This window comes from Plutella xylostella, chromosome 11 (genome assembly GCF_932276165.1).
Source record: "Plutella xylostella chromosome 11, ilPluXylo3.1, whole genome shotgun sequence".
NCBI lineage: Eukaryota > Metazoa > Arthropoda > Insecta > Lepidoptera > Plutellidae > Plutella > Plutella xylostella.
In genome coordinates, this window is record NC_063991.1 from 4,749,253 (window position 1) to 4,774,773 (window position 25,521).

The 25,521-nt window shown below is 38.0% G+C and overlaps 2 protein-coding genes across 2 annotated transcripts; one reads left to right on the top strand and one right to left on the bottom strand.

Moving 5' to 3' along the window:
* Positions 1-2,882: 2,882 nt before the first annotated feature.
* Positions 2,883-10,016, bottom strand: LOC105390418 (zinc finger protein 557). The gene is made up of 3 exons (XM_048623864.1): positions 9,702-10,016; positions 3,591-4,776; positions 2,883-3,066 (listed from the first exon to the last, which is right to left on the bottom strand). The coding sequence occupies exons 2-3, from the start codon at positions 4,767-4,769 to the stop codon at positions 2,917-2,919; spliced, it is 1,329 nt and encodes a 442-aa protein (XP_048479821.1). The 5' UTR covers positions 4,770-4,776; positions 9,702-10,016; the 3' UTR covers positions 2,883-2,916.
* Positions 10,017-11,877: 1,861 nt separating this feature from the next.
* LOC105395490 (tubulin beta chain) lies at positions 11,878-25,385 on the top strand. The gene is made up of 11 exons (XM_038116404.2): positions 11,878-12,043; positions 12,286-12,397; positions 12,797-12,922; positions 13,243-13,344; positions 13,680-13,807; positions 14,209-14,376; positions 20,443-20,557; positions 20,822-20,892; positions 21,225-21,364; positions 21,650-21,809; positions 25,278-25,385. The coding sequence occupies exons 1-11, from the start codon at positions 11,987-11,989 to the stop codon at positions 25,383-25,385; spliced, it is 1,287 nt and encodes a 428-aa protein (XP_037972332.2). The 5' UTR covers positions 11,878-11,986.
* The last annotated feature ends 136 nt before the right edge of the window (positions 25,386-25,521 follow it).

The following is a 25,521-nucleotide window of genomic DNA, read 5'->3' on the forward strand; positions in this document are numbered from 1 at the left end:
AGACCGCATCAGTACATTTCTATAGTGAGCATCGTGACGCGGCCTACGGCATAACGCTGGACGCGAACTACGGCGTAAATAGGAGACCCGGGCCTTACTGCAAAAACTAGACGACTGGACTCACATAAACCCATAGAATAAGGAATACTCATTATTCTATGCATAAAACATTTCTTTGGCACTGTCAAATGCCTTATGCATCTGCCTTTGTAGCTTAAAAATAAGCTAAATTACCTTCTGTAACTATAGTCTGTTTTTTTTTTATTTCAGATACTAAATTGACAGATTCTGAACGGTTCAGAAGACAGGCGGTTAAAAACGGTTCAACATAAGATTGTCCCGCGATTAGGCGGCGTATCGTTCTATTGGCGGGACCATCGACTGTTGATGAACCGTTCAGCAACTGTCAATTTAGTTTCTGAGATTAAAAAAAAGACTTAAAATTACTTACCTTCTGAAACTACATTGTAATAGTTATGAAGGCTACTTATTTGTGTAAACTCATTTGCATTTCGGTTAAAAACAACTATAGTGCCACAAACTTATCTGTTCCGGTGAGAGCGAACTAAATTGGTCCATATAATCTATGTCAATATGAAATTCATTTAGTAAGTAATGAGGTATGGACCAATTTAGTTCGCTCTCACCGGAACAGATAAGTTTGTGGCACTATACATGTGATTGTTATACGCATTTTTATAATATTTTAAAAGTACATTATTATAATCTGTTGATAGTAAGTTGTAAAAAAACTTTTTATGGCAATAAAAATGAAATTATTAAATATTTTTTGTTATCATTAAAAAAACATTGACTTTTGGACATAGGCCTTTTCTAATACAGCCACTACCGGCATCTTTCTAAAGTTTTAGAACCAAGAAATGGTTATAGATTAGATTGTTCGGCGTTACCCACTTACCCGACAGCTTGCTTGTGTTGGGGTTCACCAACCCGCACTTGGCCAGCGTGGTGGACTAGGCCTAAACCCTTCCTTCATCGGAAAGAGACCCGTGCCCCAGCAGTAGGGAAGTGATGGGTCGTGATGATGAATAAAAAACATAACATATCGACAACAAGAAATATATTTACAACATGTTTATCTAGACTAGAAACAGTAAAACATGAAATTCTAATAGGTATTTTTATAGAAATATGAGAATGTATTTAAGTAAATATATGTATAAGATTATAAATTATTTTATCTTAAGACCGCTGAAATTTGAAACTATAGCTATGAAAATTATCTATCTACAACATCAAATATTTGATATACTATTGTGTACAGACGGTTGTAAAAAGTTTACTGCAATGCTATACAGGGTGTTGCAAAAAGGGTATACTAAGCCAAAACCTACATGTGCAGCATGGTATATCTAAGCCTGAAACTGAAATCAGAATTTGAAAATTCGCGAAAAAAAAAAAACATTTTCCATAGAAACTTTGTTGGTCACGTGACTTTTTACTATGGAAAATTTAATAAAAATTCGCGAATTTCCAAATTTCTGATTTCAGTTTCGGGCTTAGATATACCATGCTGCACATGTAGGTTTCGGCTTAGTATACCAATTTTGCAACACCCTGTATACATCTAAAGGTGAAAATTGGTAGCATGTCATCAGCAGTCTATTTGCACCTTAATTTTGATGAACTTTTATCCTAACCTGTACATACTGTAACTAAAATATACAAAGACAAATGCCCTCTCCCTTTAAACGTTATCATATAATTAATATCACAAAAGTTTATTGATTATTATTAAACCGGTCACATAAATCATGTTTAATTAATTATAATAATATGGTGTAACTAACAAAGTATTAGGTAGGACTAATAATAAAATTGTGGATCTATTCCTATTGCACCTTATGAGATGAACTTATTTGCACCCAGTCAGTAGACAGTGTACAATCTTGACATGAGGTAACAGAACACATCATTCTGAACCATGAGAAATTATTTAGGATCGTTTTTTTGTAGTTTTCAGCAGTTGTTTAGAATAACTAGCTGAGTCATAGGTACCTTTTCGGCTTCCAATACCATTTTTCTATGACCTTAGTATCAAATATCTATATTTTTCTACATACATACCTTCTATTAACGTAACTAATTATATCTAGGTATCCACAGAATTACACCATCACTGATATACACATAAAGACATTCATTTACAGAAAAAATATTTGGCTATGATTTTTTTAAAGTAAAAATCTTATTTGAAATTTACGTAATCTATCTTAAGTATAAAATTTTCTATATTACATATAATATTCATGTAGAAAGAGAGGAATTTTATCAATGATCATTATGTAAAATAATTATCCTAAAAAAGCGAACCTGATAAAACTTTCATACAATACAATGGAAGATTTTCAACCATAGACAAACAACCATAGATTATAGATGATTTCATACTCAATAGCACTGCATTTTTTTAGATGCCGGCTAAAAAAAATGCAGTGCTGTTGAGTATGAAGTCATCTATGGTTGTTTGTCTATGGTTGAAAATCTCCCATTCAATACACTTTATTTGCACCAAGAACAAATATTACAAAAATCCTTTCTTTGTTTGTAATTTTAGTTTCTTGAAATATTGTATATACCCGATAGATTCCTGAAACACTCCATTTGGGAATTATTGCTGAGTTTGTCCAGTATTCTACAGTACAGTTCCCTCACTCGGACTCTCTATCCGTGCAACTGCTCCCGGACTCATCAGAACTAGACACGGGCTCGCACTTGATGAACTACTAGTCTATTTTTTAAACAAACGAGTACTGAAATTGTTTTATTGCGTTGCTATTGGTACTAGCAATGACCAATCTGACTTGAGTGCCTTAGAAGTTACCCATTTATACAGGTCCTAGTTATCCAGGTTTTGTTACGGAAATATTGCTCAGTTTGTCCACTGTTGTCCACTCACTCGGACTCGCTATCCGTGCAACTGCTCCCGGACTCATCAGAACTAGACACAGGTTCACACTTGATGAACTCAAACTCCTGCAGCTGCTTCTTCCTGCGACCTCGGCGCTTCTTCACTGGGATTGGTTCTCCGTTCTCTGCCATTACCTGGAGGGTACAGATAGGTTTATTTAGAATATTATATTATTATAATAATATACAGTGTATAAAGTTAGGAAAAAAGTTCTTTTGTTTTATTTGTTGTTTGCTGTATGTATTTCTTTGTGTATTTTTGGTGTGTGGTGAATTTTTATCTTATCTTTATCTTTAAAACGGAATTGGATCGCTATTACATTTACTCCAGCACAAATCTTTTGAATAGAGTTTATACAGACACACTCGCGAGCAATGAAAAAGTTCCAGTGACATAGCACTGAATTACTCTTAAACGGAAAAGGCCATGATGTGACATAAAAAGTGAAGAATCTCAAATGCTAAAGATGGTCATTTTACTGTGACGAGACTTTAGTTCAACTTTAAAAACAACAAATTCCTAGTTACACTCTTGTGGTTTTTTGCCTTTTTGATACAAAATTTGTTTATACTTTTATCTTATCTATTGTTGAACATAAATGAAGGTGCAGCAACTCGTGTATTATTTCAGTAAAATGTAAAATATAACAACTCCTCACCATTTCAGAGATCTGCTTCATCTGCTGCTGCTGGTGCCTCCTCAAATGATTCTTCAGATACTTATACAGTTTAAATGTTTTCCCGCACTGTTCACACTCGTGCGTCGAGTCACTATCCCTCTTCTCGATATGCACAGAGTTATTGTGGCGACGCAAGTAGTGAGCGTGCGCAAATTCTTTATCGCACTTTTCACACCGAAACTTCGGCTGGCCAACTGGATGCACTATCTTCTTATGCTTTTTCAACCGCAAGTCAGAATGGAATAATTTATCACACTGGTCACACGGGATTTTTTTTTCGTGTACCGTGTGCACTTGCATATGTTCTTTGAGGTATTGGTCGTTTTTGAATTCCTTCAAACATTGCGGACATGCCACTTTTGATTCTAACGGCGGATGGACGTTCAAAACATGTCTTTTCATGTGATGTTTAGATTTAAAAGTCTGTGTACAGAAGAGACACGGGTGTCTGTCGACTTCAGTGTGCTGAGAACGAATGTGTTGGGTCAAATTCAGTCCAGTTTTGTACTTCTTATGGCAGATCGGGCAGGGAAACTTCTCCCGATCAGCGTTGTGTGTGCGCTCTATGTGGTAGCGAAGCTTGTATGGCATGTTAAATTCTTTCCCGCATTCAGCACACTTCAGCTCTGGCAATGTAGTTGGATGTATTCTCTTTATATGCATGTGCAAAGCTCTCCCAGTCCGAAACTCCTGAAGACAGAACTGGCACAAACGTCTCTCAGAATCCGAATAGTGCTTGTTCATCCTATGCATATACAAGTAGTGTTTATTCTTAAAAGTCTTCTCGCACAAATTGCACACGACCGCCGACGCCTCTGTCGAGTGCACGCGTGTTGTATGCAGATATAAATTCTGGTAATTCTTGAATTCTTTAAAGCACTTATTGCATATAAACTGCTTCTCCCTTTTAGGAAACAATCCAGGTTTCCAAGTCTTTAATACCGAATGGTACATGGCCCGTTGTTCAGCGGTTAGATTAGGGTCAGTGATGCTTGTGAAAGGTCCAGTGTCTCCCGCCTGGTCCTGTTTGGGGGGTGGTTCGGAGGTCTCAGGGGGTGGGGACGCGCGGCGCGGGGCGGGGGGCGAGGGCGGGGGCTGTAGGAGATGCTGCAGTGGGTGTGACTGGAGGAACTGTTGTTGTATATTTGCGATGTTCATTTTGGACCTGGAAATAATGGGTTTGGTTAGTAAATTTTGTGTAAAGTTTTTTATTTGATTCAAAGTTCTAGAACATTGCAAGAACACAAAGATATAAAATATATGTATTTTCATTGGATAAATTTGAAACATTCTTTAAACTAGTTTAAACAAATACCTTAAGGACCTTTTCACAGCAGTAGGATCTAACTACCCAATTAAACATTCACTTTTCACATAAATGTAAATATTCTATCTATAATCTCCTATCATTATTTAGAACTGTTGTCCATTGCTGGACATAGATCTTTCCCTAGCACCACAAAAATCTATCCTGATACAGCATTTTAATATACATAGATAGATTAGTATCACACTGCCACAAATGATATTTTTAATTGAGATTACTGAGATATACAGTAGCAATGACGTCAATGCTGCATTCAATGAGTTTTATGACTTATTTAAAATGTTGTATGATTTGTGTTTTCCGACTATAAGAGTAAAAATATCGAGCCATAGGCGACCACAATGGATCTCAAAGGGCATAAAACTATGCACTAAAAGAAAGAGACAGCTACTATGGCAATATAGACAGTCACCCAGTCAAGAAAACAAACAAATATTTAAAAACTACACTAAAAGACTTAAAAAAATTATTACCATGACTAAAAAATCACAAAATGATTACAATATAAAAACATCAAAAAACAAATCTAAAGCTACATGGAAAATAATAAATGATAACACAAAAAATAATAATAACAATAACCATAAAAATTACATTGAACAAATTAAAATTGACGAACACCTTATTACTGATCCACAAGAGATTGCACAAGCCTTCAATGATTTTTACATTGATCAGGTAAATCAACAATGTACTAAGAAAACTAATCAAATTAACCCAGTAGGAATCACTTTAAATCCTAATTCTTTGTTCTTGAATCCTACCACCCCTTATGAAGTGTATTTAATAATAAAGAACTTAAAAAATACTAATAGCACTGGTCATGACAAAATTTGCACGAAGGTATTAAAATATGTAGCAGAAGTCATATCACCTGTTTTAAGCTATCTTATAAACCTTTCTATCGAGAAGGGGATATTCCCAGAAAAGCTTAAAATTTCTATTATTAAGCCAGTATTTAAGAAGAGTGATCGGAAAAATATGAATTTCTATAGACCAGTTGCGTTAATACCTATACTCTCAAAAGTTTTTGAAAAAGTAATTTATAGGAACCTAAACCAATACTTTGAGAAAAAGAATTTATTTACTGAAGAACAGAAGGGCTTTAGACAAAATATGACAATTGACCTAGCTATATATGATTTTCTGGTTAAAGTAGTAACGAATTTAGATAAGAAAATCCCAGTGACGGCCATGTATATGGATATGACCAAAGCATTCGACTTTGTTGACCACAATATACTAATGAAAAAGCTTTATATGTATGGCATCCGAGGTAATGCACATGAACTCATTAAAAGCTATCTAAACAACAGACAACAACTAACGCAGGTCTCAAAAATATGTCATAAAACTAAAACAGAAATTCATTATTCTTCACAACCTAGAACAGTGCAATATGGTGTACCGCAAGGTAGTGTATTAGGGCCATTACTGTTCCTCATTTATATAAATGATCTGCCTAAATCAGTGTCACATCCTATGGTCCTATTTGCGGATGACAGCACCTTGATTGCTGAATGTCAAAACCCAAACAACTATGAAACTGAAATAAATAACTCTCTACGAACTATTATCGATTGGCTTGAACATAATAATCTTGTTATCAATCTTAGTAAAACACATATTATGACATTTACCAACAATTACAATAAAATACATAAGAAACTTGACATTCAATATAATGATGAAAAAATTAACGAAGTAAATGTAACAAAATTCTTAGGACTAAACATTGACGCTCATTTAACATGGAAGCCACAGATAGAACAAATTTGCAAAAAAGTTAGTCAGTTTTCCTATGCTCTATACATGCTTGCTAAAATAGCCAGTCTATCTGCCCTATTAGCAGTATATCATGCATTTGTGGCCTCTACACTAAGATATGGCATAATATTCTGGGGAAACTCGACTCACAAAGAGATGGCATTTAAAGCGCAGAAACGTTGCATAAGGGCAATAAGTAAACTTAAGCAAACAGACAGCTGTGTGCCACACTTTAAAAAATATAATGTGTTGACCCTACCATCACTTTATATCTTTGAAACTGCCGTATTCGTTAGGTCTAATTTAAACCTGTTCAATAAACTTAAAAGTAAAAGAGACACTAAATTGTGTGCTCCGGTCCGCTCAACCACCCTGTTTAGCAAGAGCATATTTGGTATGGCTCCGAAAATATATAATAAGCTACCTAAATGCATTAGAAATATAGATAATACACATTTGTACAAACTAACATTAAGGAAATTACTAATAGGCAAATGCTACTATAGTTTGCAAGAGTTCCTAGACGACAATTTTGACTAGAAATAATATAATATATAATTAATAATATTTGATGATCTTAATTTTATACTGATAGTGACATAATTGTAATTAGATAATAATATTTGCATGCCTGCATGGTAGAATATAGTGATTTTTTTTTTTAATTTATTGACATTTTAATGTAACATCTTATGTAACACCTATATTCATGCAAATAAACAATACTTTACTTTACTTTACTTTACTTTAATTTCAGTAAAAAGTTTCTACAGATTTTTTTTGCACTAACCTGCACCTTGTAGATGTGCAAAGTGGAGATTTAATTAATAGGTTCAATAAATTATAATTCCTACTTTGTAAGTTTCTAAATCAATCTCAATTCTAACTGGACTACAGTTAACGACATTTGTTTTTGAAAATTTGTTGGCTGTGCAGCGCATACCCAGCACAAACACCTGGTATCCAGCCTAATTATAAAAGAGTGCTGGATCCACTGTGTACTTGATCCAAACTGGGTACACCATAATATCTTATTTATAACATACAGTTGATACTCTCTGGAACTTATTCCATGCATTCCACATGGCTAACTAGTATACAGGTTGTTGCAACATTTGAATGACTATGTTCAAAATTCTGAGGCACCCCCTTTTGTAACACCCTGTAGGCTAAAGGCAATGAAACTCCACTAACAAGCAATAACTGGTTGATGATACATTACAGCTCTTAAGGGGCAGGGCATAAAGTGCAGGCAATAGCACCATACAGTGTATCCTACTAATATTAAAAAGGCGAAAGTTAGTAAGTATGTATGTTTGTTACTTCTTCATGTCAGAGCTGAAACAATTGTAATGACATTAGGTATGGAGTTAGTTGACACCCTGGATTAACATAGGATACCCACACTTTATTCTATTCTCTGTGAGGGTGTAAGTACCTGCACCTGGCTCTCTCGAATGGAACCTTTGTGCATATCCCCAAGGTCTAAACTGCCTTCCTAAGCTTGGACTATTTCCCACCACACTGGACCCACACTCTGGATAGGCTACTTTTTATTGCGGAAATCCCACTGGATAACTTTTTAAGGTGAAGCAAAGCTCGCGGGTACAGCAACTTTAGTATAAGTTACTAACATTAGTGTAAGTGATTGTTATTAACACATCTATTCATACTTTATCCGAAATAAAACAATTGAGTATTGCTTAGGTAAATTCTAAATAATAGTGATAAGGTTGTTTTAAACAATGTTCACACTATTATGTTAATTTAAGTTATCAAGATACTTAATACCTATACTATTGTATACTATACACTACATAATAATATTTCTTGTTTACACAAATGGGTTGGAGTGAAGGAAAGGGTGTGCGGGACTTAGAAAAATTTTCGATTTTTTTTTTACTTTTAAATTTCGGTATTTTAATAATGGGGGGTTACTTATTATGTTAATACAAACATATTATGTCAAATAAACTTTTCTCTGGAATGCGTATTTTCGACTCTATTGACACTTTACTTTTAAACCACACCAGGGACTCTGACAAATTTTTGAATGTTTTCAAATTTTTACATATTTACTCTTTTATTGATGAGATATGATTAGTTACATCATTTCATGAAATATATGTGAAATAAACTTTTCTCTGAGATTAGTAGTTTGCCTGTTATAATGTTTCAAAGTGTCGCAGGACTTTTTTTGTGATGTCAATAGAGTCGAAAATACGAATTCCAGAGAAAAGTTTATTTGACATAATATGTTTGTATTAACATAATAAATAACCCCCCATTATTAAAATATCAAAATTAAAACATAAAAAAAAATCGAAAATTTTTCTAAGTCCACACTTTACTGGTAAAACTGACCCAGGGACTCTTGACAAAATTTAAGATTTTTTTTTTAATGTTTTAATTTTGATATTTTAATAATGGGGGGTTATGTATTATGTCAATACAAACATATAATGTCAAATAAACTTTTCTCTGGAATGCATATTTTCGACTCTATTGACATCACAAAAAAAGTCCTGCGACACTTTGAAACATTATAACAGGCAAACTACTAATCTCAGAGAAAAGTTTATTTCACATATATTTCATGAAATGATGTAACTAATCATATCTCATCAATAAAAGAGTAAATATGTAAAAATTTGAAAACATTCAAAAATTTGTCAGAGTCCCTGGTGTGGTTTAAAAGTAAAGTGTCAATAGAGTCGAAAATACGCATTCCAGAGAAAAGTTTATTTGACATAATATGTTTGTATTAACATAATAAGTAACCCCCCATTATTAAAATACCGAAATTTAAAAGTAAAAAAAAAATCGAAAATTTTTCTAAGTCCCGCACACCCTTTCCTTCACACTGACCCACAAATGCACACACCAATTTACCAACCACTCAACGTCATAAAATACCTATGTAAGTATCTGATTCAAGGAAAATCTGCTATAAAAATGCTTGAATTTTTAACACCATTGATAAGAGTTTTACTTACGTTTTTATATGTGTTGATGCTCCACAAATAAATAAGTCACTTTGGACACCCTTTCGCTTCCATTTACACTATCGAATACGTGAGAAGCTACACAAAAACGCCATAAAATGTTGGGAGGAACAAATTATTCCCTGAGGGCATTACTAAATCTATAATTGATTCCCGTCCGTGAAATGGCTAGGCTGCGTAGCGAAGTTATAACATGCATAGCACATGAAAGTTGATTATTTGAAATAATTAAGACATTAGATGCGATTATTCACAATCAAATACAATAAAATCTAGATATTTTACGCAGCCAAGCAATCTAAGGATTCCAAGGATTACAAAATGTCATCAGCGTTCCGTTTTACTACGACATAACAAACACGACAGAAAAATCTACTAAAACACTTTTCTTTTTTCGATGATAAAACGGTGGGGAAATGTTTCCCTACTCTATAACATCATAATGTTAAAGAAACATCTAATGCAATGAGCCGTTTTCCTTGACAGCTGTCAGTTGAGCTTTTGGGTAAGCCGATAGATGGCGTGAAAACGCAGTGTACCAACTATCAAAAATTACATAGAGAGCAAAGAGTACTAAACTCAGAATAAGAACTCACTAGTTGTGATTAAATGTCGGGTGGTAGCGCGAGCCATCCTTCCGAGGCTCAGACTGCATGTGGCTTGGGATAGTGCTAAGTATTCTGTGAATAGTTCTACCCGCGCCGTCACGTTAGGGATGTCGAAAGTGCAAAAAAATATCGATATTTCGATATATCGATATTTTCTTTTATATCGTTACTGAAATCGATATATCGAATAAAAAATATCGATATATCGATATATCGGTAGCTTAATAGGAATAAATCCTTGCGAAATCAAATTCCTTTATTATTAAAAAATACTATTTTCACTTTGTGCCAGTGTCGTGTATTGACATGTGTGATGACCCCTTTACACTCTCGCTTGGTACACGGTTGCGAGCTAGCATCGCCGCATTGCGTTGTGACGCAAACAAAAGGGTATTGTCAATGAAAAATATATCGATTTTGATATGTTTTCGATACTTGATTATTTATATCGATACATCGATATATCGGTTTACAATATATCGTCGGAAAATATCGATAGATTTATAAAAATATATCGATATATCGATACATCGATATTATTTCGACATCCCTACGTCACGTAGTGTTCTTTTCTCTATGCGCGCCGTTTGAACGGGTGCTGCGTGCGAGAACTGATTATCTCACAAGAGTCACTATCTCAAAAGAGTCACTATCTCAAGTGCACTAACTCTACAGTATCAAGGGAGGAGGAGCAGATAGCTCAACTACAACTCAATTAATACAGGAGAAACACAAGGAAACTGAGAAAACTTGAAAAGAACGGCTGTACGCACAATCGCACTGAACGCTGAAGCAACAGTGACATCGACATCATAGAGAAAATAATACTATAGTGCCACAAACGGCTCAATAAATCTCTAATATTTCTTAATTCTATAATATTTTAAGTTTGCTCGTATTGTTATTTCGCTCTTGCGGTGTTAATAAACCCATCTAATGTTTTAAAATATACAATTCATTAGTAAGTACCTAATGAGATATGGATCAATTTAGTTCGCTGTCACCGGAACAGATAAGTTTGTGGCACTATACAATTCTACCTACCTACGTCACTTTCACATTTAGTTAGCCTCACAGAATAACATATTGTGATCTGAGTGTGTTCTGAGGGTTTGAAAGTTGGTACAACCCCAGACAACGCCATCTATTTCTCCAAAAGGGAACTTTTTTTTTTTTTAACAAACGCCTCATTGGATTGGATTATTTATTAAAAACTTAAAAATTAACGTTATAAAATAGGAACGGAACGCAACAAATTGGCAGAATAAAATCAATACCATGGTCTGTCCCCACTGGGAATAGTAAAAAATTATACAGTCGCGCCTGGTAGCCGGCAGATGGCATTAAAACACCATTTTAGCATTGTTCATTTATTAATTAATTTATTATAGCTATGGGGCCAGCATCAGGGAAACATAACTCATTGCTCTAATATTACATAACCACACTTCATAGTTACCTATTTACCCAAAAGACATTATCTTGCTTATGCAGAATGTGCATCTGAAAAGCTCATTCAACTTGTCTCAGTATGTCTTCCACTCTTCCTGTCAAACACTTGCCAAATTTCCGCCTACGCAGTTCGCGCCAAAAATAGAAACCCACACGGTTACGAGAAACAGCTTCGAACTTTACGCGTGGACTCATTCAACTGAAAATAAGCTGAAAATGCGTGAAATTGTGCATTTGCAGGCGGGGCAATGTGGCAATCAGATAGGATCGAAGGTCAGTGCCGGATTTTACTTATTTTAAAAAAGTTTAATAAGAACACAAAACGAAGGAGGTGGCAGTTTGCAAAATCTAATAATATCCGAACTTTTTAGACGCATTTCGCGCTTTTTGTTTTAAATTTAAACCGGAAGTAAAGTAAGTAAATAGTGATGTGACAACAACTTTTTAAATAAACTTTATTTCTAGTTTTGAACTTTATTCGTGAATTTATTAATTTAACTAAATATTTTTTTTAGTTTTGGGAAATAATATCAGACGAACACGGCATCGACCCGAAGGGGCACTACATCGGGGACAGCGACCAGCAGCTGGAGAGGATACAAGTTTACTACAATGAGGCTTCGGACGGTAAGCACTCCCTTGAAACTAGGCGCACAGAACATTCATATTAGAACCCGATAGCTATTAATAAATGCATCGTTATGCATATTGTCAACAGTCATCAAAGTTATCCAACGTAGGTAATTTGTAAAAACAATTTAATTTGTAAACCACCCATTCCGATACCGGAAAGCAATGCTATTTGATCAAATAAAGCGAAGCCAGCCGAGAATACTACTCGGTAGGTTTAATTAGGGTATTTATAACTGCAACCGTATCACCACCGACACATTAGCAAAAACAATGTATAAGCAGCATCGCTCGCCTGTCATAGCCATACAAGTTACCTCAGATTTGACAAGCTAACGGGGGGCTGCTTAAGCATTGTTAATTGCTAATGTTCGATGGTGGTAACCACTGTTCCAGGCAAGCGCTTCGTCCCGCGCGCGGTGCTGGTGGACCTGGAGCCGGGCACGATGGACGCGATCCGCTCCTCCGCGTACGGGAACCTGTTCCGACCGGACAACTTCGTGTTCGGACAGAGCGGCGCTGGTTAGTGTATAAAGTGTATATGCATTTTTTTTTATTCAAAAAGGTTTCAGACTCAGCAAATGCTGCCGTTTATTTTGGTTATAGGTTTGTTATTTTTGGCAGAGTGACTATATGCACGCTATATGTTTTAGCGGACGCGTTCTTGAATGGAGGCTTTGACTTGGCCGGTTAATTGAGAATGCCCAAGGGATCTTTGTCCAGCAGTGCATGATATTGTATGATGGTGTTTTTTTAGGTAGCCTCTGTAGTTAGTGTCCCACTGCTGATGATGATGTCATCATGATGATGATGATAAAACATGAATTTCATATAATTTTCAGGCAACAACTGGGCTAAGGGCCACTACACTGAGGGCGCCGAGCTGATTGAATCAGTTATGGACGTCGTCAGGAAGGAGTCTGAGGCTTGCGACTGTCTTCAGGGTGAGAGATAGCTATTTTGATTACATTTTAATTAGTTTCCATATACGGTAGGTATTAAGTAGAGTAAATACTTCTAGGGAGACATGTAACTATTTACATAATAATACAGGGTGGTTTTTTATCAGTGAATATCACCTGTCAAGGTGAATATCACTGATCAAAGTCTGTTGTTTTACCCGATGTGAATCCCTTTCGGATTACTTCGTCACTATTCCAATATCCTGTATAACTCGTCAAAGTAAGCCGAAAGGGATTGAAATCGGGTTAATTAAACTGCCATAATTCTGACTGTTTTTTAACACCTTGTACCTATAAGACCTCTGATGTATCCTCAGGCTTCCAGCTAACCCACTCGCTGGGCGGCGGCACGGGCTCGGGGCTCGGCACGCTGCTGCTGGGCAAGCTGCGCGAGGAGTACCCCGACCGGATCGTGAACACGTTCAGTGTTATGCCTTCGCCTAAGGTAGGTGTCGAGGGTTGTCTGGAAGAGATTCTAAATTCTAAGACCTAGAATCTATTATTTCTCTTTGAACTATGTTTTCCCAGCCAGGCTATGAGATTCGCACCAAGGACCTTCGGCACCAGTGTCAGTTAGGGTAGGTACCTACCTATTAATAGCCATTCGGTTGGCTTCAACAGAGGAATTCATTACTGCAAGTATTTATTTATGTTATCGCCCATATTGATGACCCTATTATGTCTATTTATTCTATGCATAGTTGGTAGGTGGTCTGATATTATGTTGGTATCGTATCTTGAATTGTACCTAAATGTGTGTGTTATTTTGTAGGTATCAGGCGACTATAAAAAACTCTTGCCGATTTCCAAGACTTTCCTCAAACCCATCATCCTTCATTCCACCAGGTATCCGACACAGTAGTGGAGCCCTACAACGCCACACTCTCCGTGCACCAGCTCGTAGAGAACACGGACGAGACGTTCTGCATCGACAACGAGGCGCTGTACGACATCTGCTTCCGGACGCTGCGGCTCAGCTCGCCTACTTACGGGGATTTGAATCATTTGGTTTCTGTGAGTATGAGTATCACTTACTTAACACGTTCACGGATAATCCGTCGAGGGCCGTAATTAAGTATCCTTGTAATATGACTACGCGCCTGTGGCCGTCCAACTTCTATTGATTGAAACGGACGAACCGTCAACAGCCGTATCATTTCCGTATTCTTAACAGGAGATGCATGATTTAGTGTCGTATTGTGCTAATTCATTTGTTTCTAGGTGTCATAACAAAGAACTTGTCGGGGTTTCTTTTGCACACACACAAGTGAACTTTATAGTGACATACCGCCTGTCGCCGTAACCGTTACAAATAAAAATAACCTTCCAGAAGTTAGTGTCACGGCGCGCGCGTCGCGGATATGTTGTGTAGAACGGGTGGTAGTCTGATAATTTTTGTGGCAAATTACGAGGTAAATTAATAATAAATCAATAAATATTATACTGTTTTGCATATAGGATACCTACCTATTCGATTCAAATACTATAATTACTTAAATGGAACATAGAAAAGCGAACATAATAATATAATTGTAATGAGGAACTAGACAATTTTAGCTTTTGTCGATGGACCCCTTTGTTTAATCTTACTATATCAGCTTTATTTATTGTAAATAGCATGCTAAAAGTGGAACTTTGTATCTGAAAAACATCCAAACCTATTTGAAAATGATTCGGTCCTTGAAAAAAACTGGCGGCTGCCGCCTGTAGCCGTTGATGTCACTATACGCATTGTTGGATATGCATGATGTGGCGGACCGCTTGTAGACGATACCGTCTATGGCCGTAACTGTCACATTACATAAATAAAATATGTTGAGATACGGCAATACGTTTCAAGGCGGAACGATAAAATGTATGGGATTTTTAGGTGTCATATCAAAATATTTTGCAACCATCAATTGTCCGTGAACGTGTTAAGTAAGTACTTACTCTTCCCAATCACCGCTGGGAAGGAAAAGGCCAAAGTGAAACTGTAATTGAACTAAACTTCAATCTCCTGACTGATTTTACATCCGCACTGTTCAAACGGCTAGGCTACAATTCGCTAACTAGTTGGACGTTTAGTGACGCTTATCAGTCGCTCACAAGTTGTAGCACCGAACGCTCGTCTTTTTGCTAGCAAAAATCAGTGGCTGTCAACCTTTTACATTCAATAATTAATCAAATCATGTTGTGTGCTGACTGCAATACGACATCTGGGGACGGCGCCAATTGCTCTAATTGTCACAAGGATTTGTGTTTCTCCTGTTCCAACCTTACGGAAAGGGGATACCGCAACCTGGGGTCCGAACGTAGAGCAACATGGAAGTGTCCGAAGTGTCGTATCTCGTCCCCGAGGATTCCGAGTCCATCTCTGCAGAGGAACGATGGTGCCCTCGAGGAGATCCTCAGTCGGCTCGACCTACTGACACAAAAGCTGGATGTACTGCCCAAACTTATTGCTGATGTCAATGACTTGAAAACCAACATGCAAGAGGTCATTAAAAGCTGCGAGTTCGCATGCCTCAAGGTGGACGACTTCGCGACCAAGCTGGATGACTTAAGCGGCCGTGTTGGCCAGTTGGAGGAAGTCAAGAAGATGGTGGAGGTCTCACAGGTAGCCGTAGACTCGCTGAAACAGGAGAGCGCTGAGAGAGACCAATGGTCGAGAATGAATAATGTGGAGATCAAGGGTGTGCCACTGAAAAGCACTGAAAATCTTTTTAAGATCGTCGAATCACTTGGTGAGCATACTAATTTCAGCATTTCTAAGTCTCACATTAACTTTGTCTCTCGCATCCCATCCTTTCACGGCAAAGATAAATCGATAATACTTGGCTTTGTTAATCGCTACATTAAGGAGGATTTCATTGCAGCGGCCAGAGGGAAGAAAAATATACTAGCCTCTGACATCGGATTTGCTGACTCAGATCACCGTATATTTGTTAATGATCACCTATCGTCAGGTAACAAAAAACTTCTAAATGAAGTTAAGTTACTGGCGAAGGAAAAAAATTGGCAATACGTATGGGTAAAACATGCGAAAATCCATGTCCGAAAAAATGAAATGTCTCCGGTTTTGGTCATTAAATCACTAAATGATTTAAACAAATACAAATAGTCAGTTACCTTATACATATAATTACACTATTTCTATTCATAGTAAATATTTGTAATTGTTCCAAATTGTTTGCAACCTCTGTCTGCCTATCGCTTGACCATTTTTTTGTGCCGCTTCTTATCTTTTGTGCTCGCCTCGAAACCCTTTTGTTCGTAATCGCTACCTGCTGCCGCTCGCCCATTACTTGTTTTTTAACAAATCATGCCAATAGTATATTAGCTTCAATTGCATTGCGTATTACATGTTATATTAGCTTACTTGCCGTACTTGATGTTTTGTGGTGTACTATGCTGTTTTGCCGAACTGTGACTATAATATTATTATGTTTACCGACTTTAGTTGTGAATTACATCGATATTTTTTTAATTATTTTTTACACGTATTTAAGTGTTCTGCGTTATAGTTTAATAATAACACTAAGTACCTACGTTAGTGTGTGTTTATTAAGCTATTGTTGTAATATTCTATCCCCATGAGTAATTTATGTATTTATTACCAGAATGCCCGTGGACTTCGTACTAAAACTAATATTTTCAAACACAATGTTAGACTTAATAACTACGACATTATAACTATAACAGAATCCTGGCTGCTGGATGGCATATCAGATGGTGAACTTTTTGACGAAAGGTATTGTGTATGGCGCCGTGATCGCGACTATGCAGCTACTGGGCAGACCAGGGGCGGGGGGGTTATGATCGCAGCTAAGAGTGAGCTCCACGCATCTCGGCGGGTGGAATATCAGTCCTCAGCCGAAGATATATGGGTGACGATTCGCTCCCCCGACACACGGCCGCGCGGTGGGTCACCTAATATCCAACTTTGTCTGCTGTACCTATGCTCCGATAAAAAAGACTTATCTTTTACAGCGCAGTTACATAACTATCTCACCAAATTATCAGACGTTATTAGTGACAATGAAACGGATATTTTTTTTGGTTTTAGGTGACTTTAACATGAGTTCTATAACCTGGTCCCCTTCACATGAAGGTTTTATACCAAGTAATTTATGTTCTGATTATATGATAGATTTTATTGACACTATTAATACTTGCAACCTACAACAGTACTGTGATATCCGTAACGCTCATGGCCGTATCTTAGATCTGGTCTTGTGCACCCGCGCGGTGTCGGTGCAGGCCTGTTTGGACCCGCTGGTGCCCGAGGATCCCCACCATAAGGCTCTGAGTATCAATGCATCATTCGGTAACTTTAAACCGTTAGCTAGTGTTCCGCACAAACGATATTCATACAACCGTGGGGATTACTCAGTAATAAATAAACTTATGAGTAAGACGGACTGGACCATCCTGTTGAGCGCAGCTGATTTAAATAACGCGGTTGAAGTGTTCTATAAATTTATTTTTGATTTAAGGGACACCTACATTCCTACCCATAGTCAGTCTAGGTTAAAGTACCCTCCATGGTATAACAGCTCTCTCATAAAGATGGTTAGAGAAAAGTACAAATATTTGAAAAAGTTTAAAAACTACAAAAATTTATCAGACGAATCATCGTTTCGCCTTCTGAGAGACCGAGTCAATAAAACCGAGCGACATTGTTTCTCAGCCTATATTTCAAACATTGAAAATTCTATTAAAACAAACCCTAAGGCATTCTGGTCGTACTTAAAAAGTAAAAACAATAATAGTACATTTCCCTCTTCCATGTCTCTTGATGGTGTAACTTCTGACGCTGGCCAAGGTATTAGCGAACTTTTTTCATCATACTTTCAGTCAACTTTTTTGAACCACTGTAATAGTAATATTTCCTCTAGCAACGCTAAACAGAACTTATTTAATAATATAGCCCCCTCTAACTCAAATTGCGATATTGGCTCAGTGGAAATCAATGCATCTGAGGTTGAGAGACTACTGCGTTCATTAGATCTGACCAAATCTGCAGGGCCTGATACCATACCAGCCGTTTTCTTAGTAAATTGTGCATCTGAATTAAGTGTACCGGTTGCATTACTCTTCCAACGCTGTATCAATGAAGGTATTATGCCGTCTCGCTGGAAAGCCGCCTTTATTTCACCAATTCATAAAAAGGGCTCCAAAGACTGCGTCGAGCACTACAGACCTATATCCAAACTGTGTCTACTGTCTAAGATCCTGGAGCGCATTATCTACACGCAGCTCTACAGCGCTCTGAAGCATACATTTAGTCCAGCCCAACACGGTTTTCTTAAACAAAGATCCACGGTCTCTAACCTTTTAATTTTTAGTGACTTTGTTACAAGTAATATGGATAACGGTGATCAAGTCGACGCAATATACACTGATTACAGTAAAGCCTTTGACCGAATAGACCACTGTTTACTCCTGAACAAGCTTCATCTTGCTGGCATTAGAGGTAATCTATTCAGATGGTTTACATCCTATGTTAGCAATAGGTCTCAGGCGGTTGTACTTAATGGTTACACTTCTGCTTGGAGAAATATCCCTTCTGGAGTACCTCAGGGGTCTCTGTTAGGTCCCTTACTATTTATTGTTTTTATCGGCGACATTGACACCTGTTTTAAAAACTCCTCATATTTACTTTTTGCAGACGACATGAAAGTATTTATGGTCGTCAATAATGCTGCTGATGCCTTATGTCTGCAAGAGGATCTATGTAGACTTGACCGCTATTGCGTGAGTAACAAGTTAGACCTAAATGTCGCCAAGTGCTACTGTGTTACTTTTTCTAGAAAGAGACATTTGTTCGAAGCTTCTTATACAATCAAAGGTCAAAACTTAGCAAGGGCGCTCTCATCGCGTGATTTAGGTGTCACCTATGATAGTAAATTACTATTTGATCAGCATATTGACCATATTGTAAGTAAAGCGTCCAAATCTCTTGGTTTTATTATGCGAGCCTCTAAGCCTTTTAAATCAATGAAGACTGTAAAGCTGCTGTATTGTGCGTATGTTCGAAGTCATCTTGAATATGCCAGCCAGATTTGGAACCCTCAATACGATGTTTACATAAATAGGCTGGAGAAGATACAGAGGAAGTTCACACGCTACATCGGATTTAAATTTAAGATTCCCTACACCGACTACGAACACCGCTGTGAACGCCTCCATCTCCTTCCCCTTAAACTCCGTAGGACAGTAGCAGACGTTATTTTCCTTTTTAAAATAATTAGAGGTTACGTAGACTGTCCGGAGCTGCTCCAGATGGTAAACTTCCATGTCCCAACCAGACCATCCAGGAAATTTAAAACCCTCCACATACCTGCTTGCAGCACTAATTTCCGTAAAAATTTCTTTTCCTTACGAGCAAGTAATGCAATTAACAGTCTCTGCTACTCAAGCGAGGTCGATATATTTGGCAGTAGTTTGGAAACGGTCAAAGCAATTTTTATCCGCAATTTCGTGTCGTCTTTGGCGTAGCGGCAGTAGTAGTGTATTATTATTATATTATTAAGCCGTGCACGTTGCTTTGTATAATTGTTTCATGTCATTGTATAGGTAAGTATTTGGTATATTTACTTTTAAATGTATTTAAAAAAAAACTATAGAAATTATTTATTAATTAGTTAGTTATTGAGTTAAAATTTAGATAGTTAAATTACTATATTTACGTTTAATAACAAAAACTATGTTACATTATTGTTAGCATAATTAAGTATGAGTGTACAATCTTGTGATCTTTATAGTATTAAGTTGTATATCAGTGAAAACTGATCATTGGCTTTTAGTTACACTTTACAATTGCTATGCAACTATTAATAGCTGTAAGTTTTCCTCAAATGTAAAATAAAATAAAATAAAATAAAAATTATTCATTATTAACGTTTGGCCTAAATGAACGAGCTAGAGATTCAGTCAAATAGCAGACCCGATGACTGCGACATAGGTATATACAGCGGGCTGCGGACTAAATTTTTCTGCTAATAAGACTTAAGGAGAATTATGGGTCTAATTACCTACTCTGTAAAATGCATACTCATTATCATCATAAAATGATTATTGAATATTTCCTTTCAGCTCACAATGTCCGGAGTGACCACGTGTCTGCGCTTCCCGGGTCAGTTGAACGCTGATCTAAGGAAACTCGCCGTCAACATGGTGCCTTTCCCGAGATTGCACTTCTTTATGCCAGGTCAGAATAGTTTTCCTTATTTTATAAAGTAATAGGTACTTAACGTATTTATGAGTACCACATTTAGGTGCAGTGGATCTGTCTGTTTCTAAATTGACAAAGAGGTGGAACATCCAGCGACAAACCGACCCGAATTGAGGAAGATACTGCTAGCCCTATGTCCCTGATTAAGGATAATAGTATTAAATGATGATGATTTACTATTAGTAGGTACCTATATCACGTTTGGGTTTTAAATCTAAGATTAACTTATTCCATTTTCAGGTTTTGCCCCACTAACAGCTCGCAACAGTCAAGCTTACAGAGCTCTCACGGTTCCCGAATTAACGCAACAGGTAAATTACCTATATACCTAGTTACCAAAATAGATGAACCATGTAACGAATTCGTCTCAAACTCTATGCACCACACTTCTACAACCAGCCATCATAAGTCCAAATTTTTGTCTCCTTGATAAATTACTATGGGGTAAACGTGTTCTGAAGTCGAGACTGCGACCAGGCAAATGGATCCATCCGGCTAGATGGGGTGACGACTTGCGAAAGGTGTCTGGTAATGATTTGGTGCGGAAAGCTATAACGCATCTGGTGGCTGCTTTGAGAGAGTACTGCTTTCGGCTGATGATGATACATTAGTAACTTGATCCTAACTATAATATCGTCATCAGATGTTCAGCCCCGTGAACATGATGGCGGCGTGCGACCCGCGGCACGGCCGCTACCTCACCGTGGCCGCCATCTTCCGCGGACGCATGAGCATGAAGGAGGTGGATGAACAGATGCTGTCTATACAGGACCATAACTCCAGGTATATGTGACTTCCAAGCGTATAAATAGCTGACTAGTTACAAATACTTTATGAAATCGCTGCCTTGAGATTGCACCCCGGAGCCTTGCACCTCAAGAAAATCCAGCTGCTTTACCACCGCCAAATTAGCATAAAACAATCCTGAAGCAGCATTGCTTAGCTGTCAAACATCAGTAAAATGCATACAAATTATTCTCGACGACTATCTGAAAGAGAGAAAGAGACTATCTGAGGCCCATGAGACCCTCATCTACAACTAATTAAACCAATCCCTAATATCGCCAGTTACTTCGTGGAATGGATCCCCAACAACGTCAAGGTGGCGGTGTGTGACGTGCCGCCGCGCGGGCTCAAGATGGCCGCCACGTTCGTCGGCAATACCACCGCCATACAGGAGATCTTCAAGCGCATCTCCGAACAGTTCGTCGTCATGTTCCGGAGAAAGGTAAGTTTTATTTTAAAATTTCAAAGAATGGTGTTTTGTCTAACAGTAGGACACATTTCACATGTTAGGCAGGGGCGTATTTACCCTAGGGCTAAAAGGGCTACAGCCCGGGGCGGCAGGCGGCGAAGGGCGGCCCAGGGGCGGCCGGTAGGCCGCCTTGGGCTATAGGTTGGAGGATTAAAAAAGTATAGAACAATATTTTAGGACGTAAGCCTAGAACGGCCCTCCATCTTTCCAGATATTGATTTCATGTCTTAAGAAATTTGATTTAAAGTATGAAAGCCGGCCTTTGTTCTTTTCTAAATTGGTGGAATAGTGTAATTTTTGTCCGCCTCGGTATATTTTTGAAGGAAACCTAAAGAAAAAAAAAATGCATAATTCAGTCACCCTGCACAAGTTTATTTCTAAACGTTCTAAAATGTACTCGTCTATCCAGAAAAATCTTTTTGAAGGATCTCTTGGGGGGTATCATTAATAGCAATATGACAGAGCTCCAGTGGTGTCAAGCAGCGCTTCCAATTAGGCACGGTGGTCTGGGCATCCGTCGTTTGCAGGACACTGAGTTGCCAGCTTTTTGGCCTCTTCGTCGGGAATGTTACAGCTAGTCACTCGTATCCTACCATTTAATGGTGACGAGTTGTACATTCCTTACGCAGACGAGGCCTTTGAATTGTGGCGGGTACCGTGTCCTAGCGGCACGGTGCCGGAGCAGCCGCAGCGCCAATGGGATTGGGATGAAGAGATGTGCCGGGTCACGGAAGATGCGCTCCTGGCAGGCGCGGAGCTCGCACGGCTGCGGCTACGGCTGCACGCATTGCCATCGCCGCAAATGGGGACGTTGCTGGATGACGATTCTCTGCGTGTGGCGGTGGCGCTACGTCTGGGCTGCGATATTTGTGAGCCACACTCGTGCGTTTGTGGAGCAACGGTGGATAAGCTAGGCCGGCATGGCCTCCATCCTCCATCCAGAATTGTGTTCGCAGCGCGGGGAGGCTCTCCCGGCATCAAGCAATTAAATGACATCGTCCGTAGAACTCTCGTCACGGCTGGCGTGCCTGCGGTATATGCCGAAGTGGGCCGGTCCGTGTTATGGGATGCGACGTGCGATGGCACATTTTCCCCATCCCATGTAGGCCTATAACCGCAGTAACCGCTGGTTCCGCTGCAGAGGCATTATGTCTCGGGCCGGTTTAGCTTAGTTAGTTTTATTTTGTTATGTATTTATTAATTGCAACTTGATTTTGAAATAAATTATTTTTATCACCTCAATGTTCTTATACATAATTGTGTAGATCGGTTGGTATTCTACACTGACTGCTATAGGCAGGCTCTGGCTTTGTTAGTTTTGTACACAGAAAAAAAATGTTTTTTTTTTGTTTTCTTTCATTCCTTGATGGGGCGGAAAACTACAGAAGCCCAGGGCGCGTAATTTTTAAATACGCCCCTGATGTTAGGTACTCGTCAGGATTTTATTTGATTCACCATAAGGCTATAAAGTACATTATTTTTAGTCAGTATACGTTTAGAAATATAGTTTTTTACTTCATAAATATTCGAATAAATTTCATCGATTCGCACTTCAGTACATCACTATTTCAACTTTCAATCATAGACAAATAAATAGTTTTATACCCCATCCACACGCTCGGCGAACAATGGCAAACAGCAAACAGCAAACAGCAAACACTGACGTGTGGATGGGTGTTTGTCGTTGTTTGCCTGTTTGTGTTTGTGTTCGCCAGTGTTCGGCATCGGTGTCGGTTTTTCTTGCCAGATCAAAGGATGTTCGGCAAACAGTTCGCTACGTATCCACACGTCTGGCAGCGATCAGTATGCGCGCTAGCATTGCGGGAGGCGGACGTATCAACTTGCTACACTTTTTCGTTGGCGCGCATTTTTTTTAATGTATGTTCACCGATTACTCCGCCGTTTATGAACCGATTTTGAAAATTCTTTTTTTTTTGTATTGGGTTGAGCTCCCAAGTGGTCCCATTTTTTTTTCAGAATTTTATCTCACCCCTAAGGGTGGGTAAAGGGGTAAAAACAGGGTATGAATTTCCATTTTGGACACATATTAACCGATTCTAATGAAATTAAAAACATAAATATAGTTCTTGTAACAAAAAAATATGATGGTGACCTTGAGCTGATCTGATGATGGAAACGGAAGGCAGTCAAGGGAACTCCTCAACGGTATATAGCAACTACCTCGTGTTTAGGCTTGAATGATTCGTATTGATTAGTAGGACTTTTTGGTATCATTTGCATCTTACTTTTGATTAAAAATTATTTCAAATAAACTAAAAACTATAATACCTATAAAATAATAATTAAAAAGAAGTTTTTAATATTTTTTTTAAATTATTATTATTATCCCATCATCGTCTTTGCTTTCTTCTTATTTTCCTTTTTTCTTTCTCTTGCTTTAATTTATATAATAAAAATATGTCAACCCGAAAGTAATAGCTCGTCGTCCGCCGTGTTTGCCGGTTCGGAATGTTATGAGCGTTCGCCGAGCATGTGGATGGCTGTTTGTGTTCGGTGATTGTGGTTGGTGTTTGTGACTTTGTTTGCTGTTTGCCGTGTTTGTGACAAACAGCAAGCGTATGGATGGGGCTTTAGCGGGAAATTTCTTTACATTTCAATGATCCAATCTAACAACCTTCTTGGTAAGCACTAAGGAGGTTATAGAAAACGAGTCTTTACACAGAACTTTTCAATAACTCCACCAACACTAATCCCTCACTATTTCTCCCGGAGGCGTTCCTGCCACAGACTAAATAGAGATACTACCTGCACTTACCTGCACTACTTCCTGCACTGGTACACGGGCGAGGGCATGGACGAACTCGAGTTCACGGAGGCCGAGAGCAACATGAACGACCTCATCTCTAGATAACATAAATATCTCAATTTGATCTAAATGCATATATTATGATCTGCTTTTAAACCTAGAAATATCATTGACAAAAGAATAAAGAGGACTTGGCATAAAAATCGGTACTTAAAAATATATCGTCGTCTCTTTTTAACTTATTGGTGTTATCGTACGTAAAAAAGGACAACAGTAGTTTTGTCTTTGCCTAAAATTACAACATTGCGATCGGTCGCCATGTTGATTGACCAAGATTGACATCCAAACACAAGGTACTTCAGCTGTCAAACAATTTGTTTGTTTACATTTTTCAAGAAAAAAGCCGCCATTTTAATTGACACCAAAGTTTAGGTAAGCGCATTTTTTTCGTTGATATGGCATGTCCTCTCTTTATTCTTTTGTCAATGAGAAATATTGATTAAATTTGGATTCTAGGACATCCCTACTTATGCCATAATCAAATTGGCGAACTATTCAAACCTACTTCTTTTTAAAACCTTCCTTTTGGTTCGCCAAGGAGGTCGCGGCAAATTAACTGTTTACCTACTGTATTCCTCAAAATAAACACTAATTCCTTACTATTTCTCCCGGAGGCGTTCCTGCACTGGTACACGGGCGAGGGCATGGACGAGCTCGAGTTCACGGAGGCCGAGAGCAACATGAACGACCTCATCTCCGAGTATCAGCAGTACGAGGTATGAATGGGAAAGTGGCAGCGATAAATCAGTGGGGTGTTGCAAACATGGTCCTTATTGTAGTAACTAAGCTAATTAGGGGTAATCGGACCCCTTAGCATGAATTTTCATCTGAACGTAAAGTAGAATTCATCGAGTAATT

Excerpts from the sequence above, each read along its gene's own strand:
- LOC105390418 (XM_048623864.1), bottom strand. The coding sequence starts at position 4,769 with ATGAACATCGCAAATATACAACAACAGTTCCTCCAGTCACACCCACTG. Across the intron at positions 3,067-3,590 it reads TGAAGCAGATCTCTGAAATG|GTAATGGCAGAGAACGGAGA; the intron begins GTGAGGAGTTGT and ends TGTACCCTCCAG.
- LOC105395490 (XM_038116404.2), top strand. The coding sequence starts at position 11,987 with ATGCGTGAAATTGTGCATTTGCAGGCGGGGCAATGTGGCAATCAGATA. Across the intron at positions 20,893-21,224 it reads TTCCCGAATTAACGCAACAG|ATGTTCAGCCCCGTGAACAT; the intron begins GTAAATTACCTA and ends TATCGTCATCAG. Across the intron at positions 21,810-25,277 it reads TCGTCATGTTCCGGAGAAAG|GCGTTCCTGCACTGGTACAC; the intron begins GTAAGTTTTATT and ends TTTCTCCCGGAG.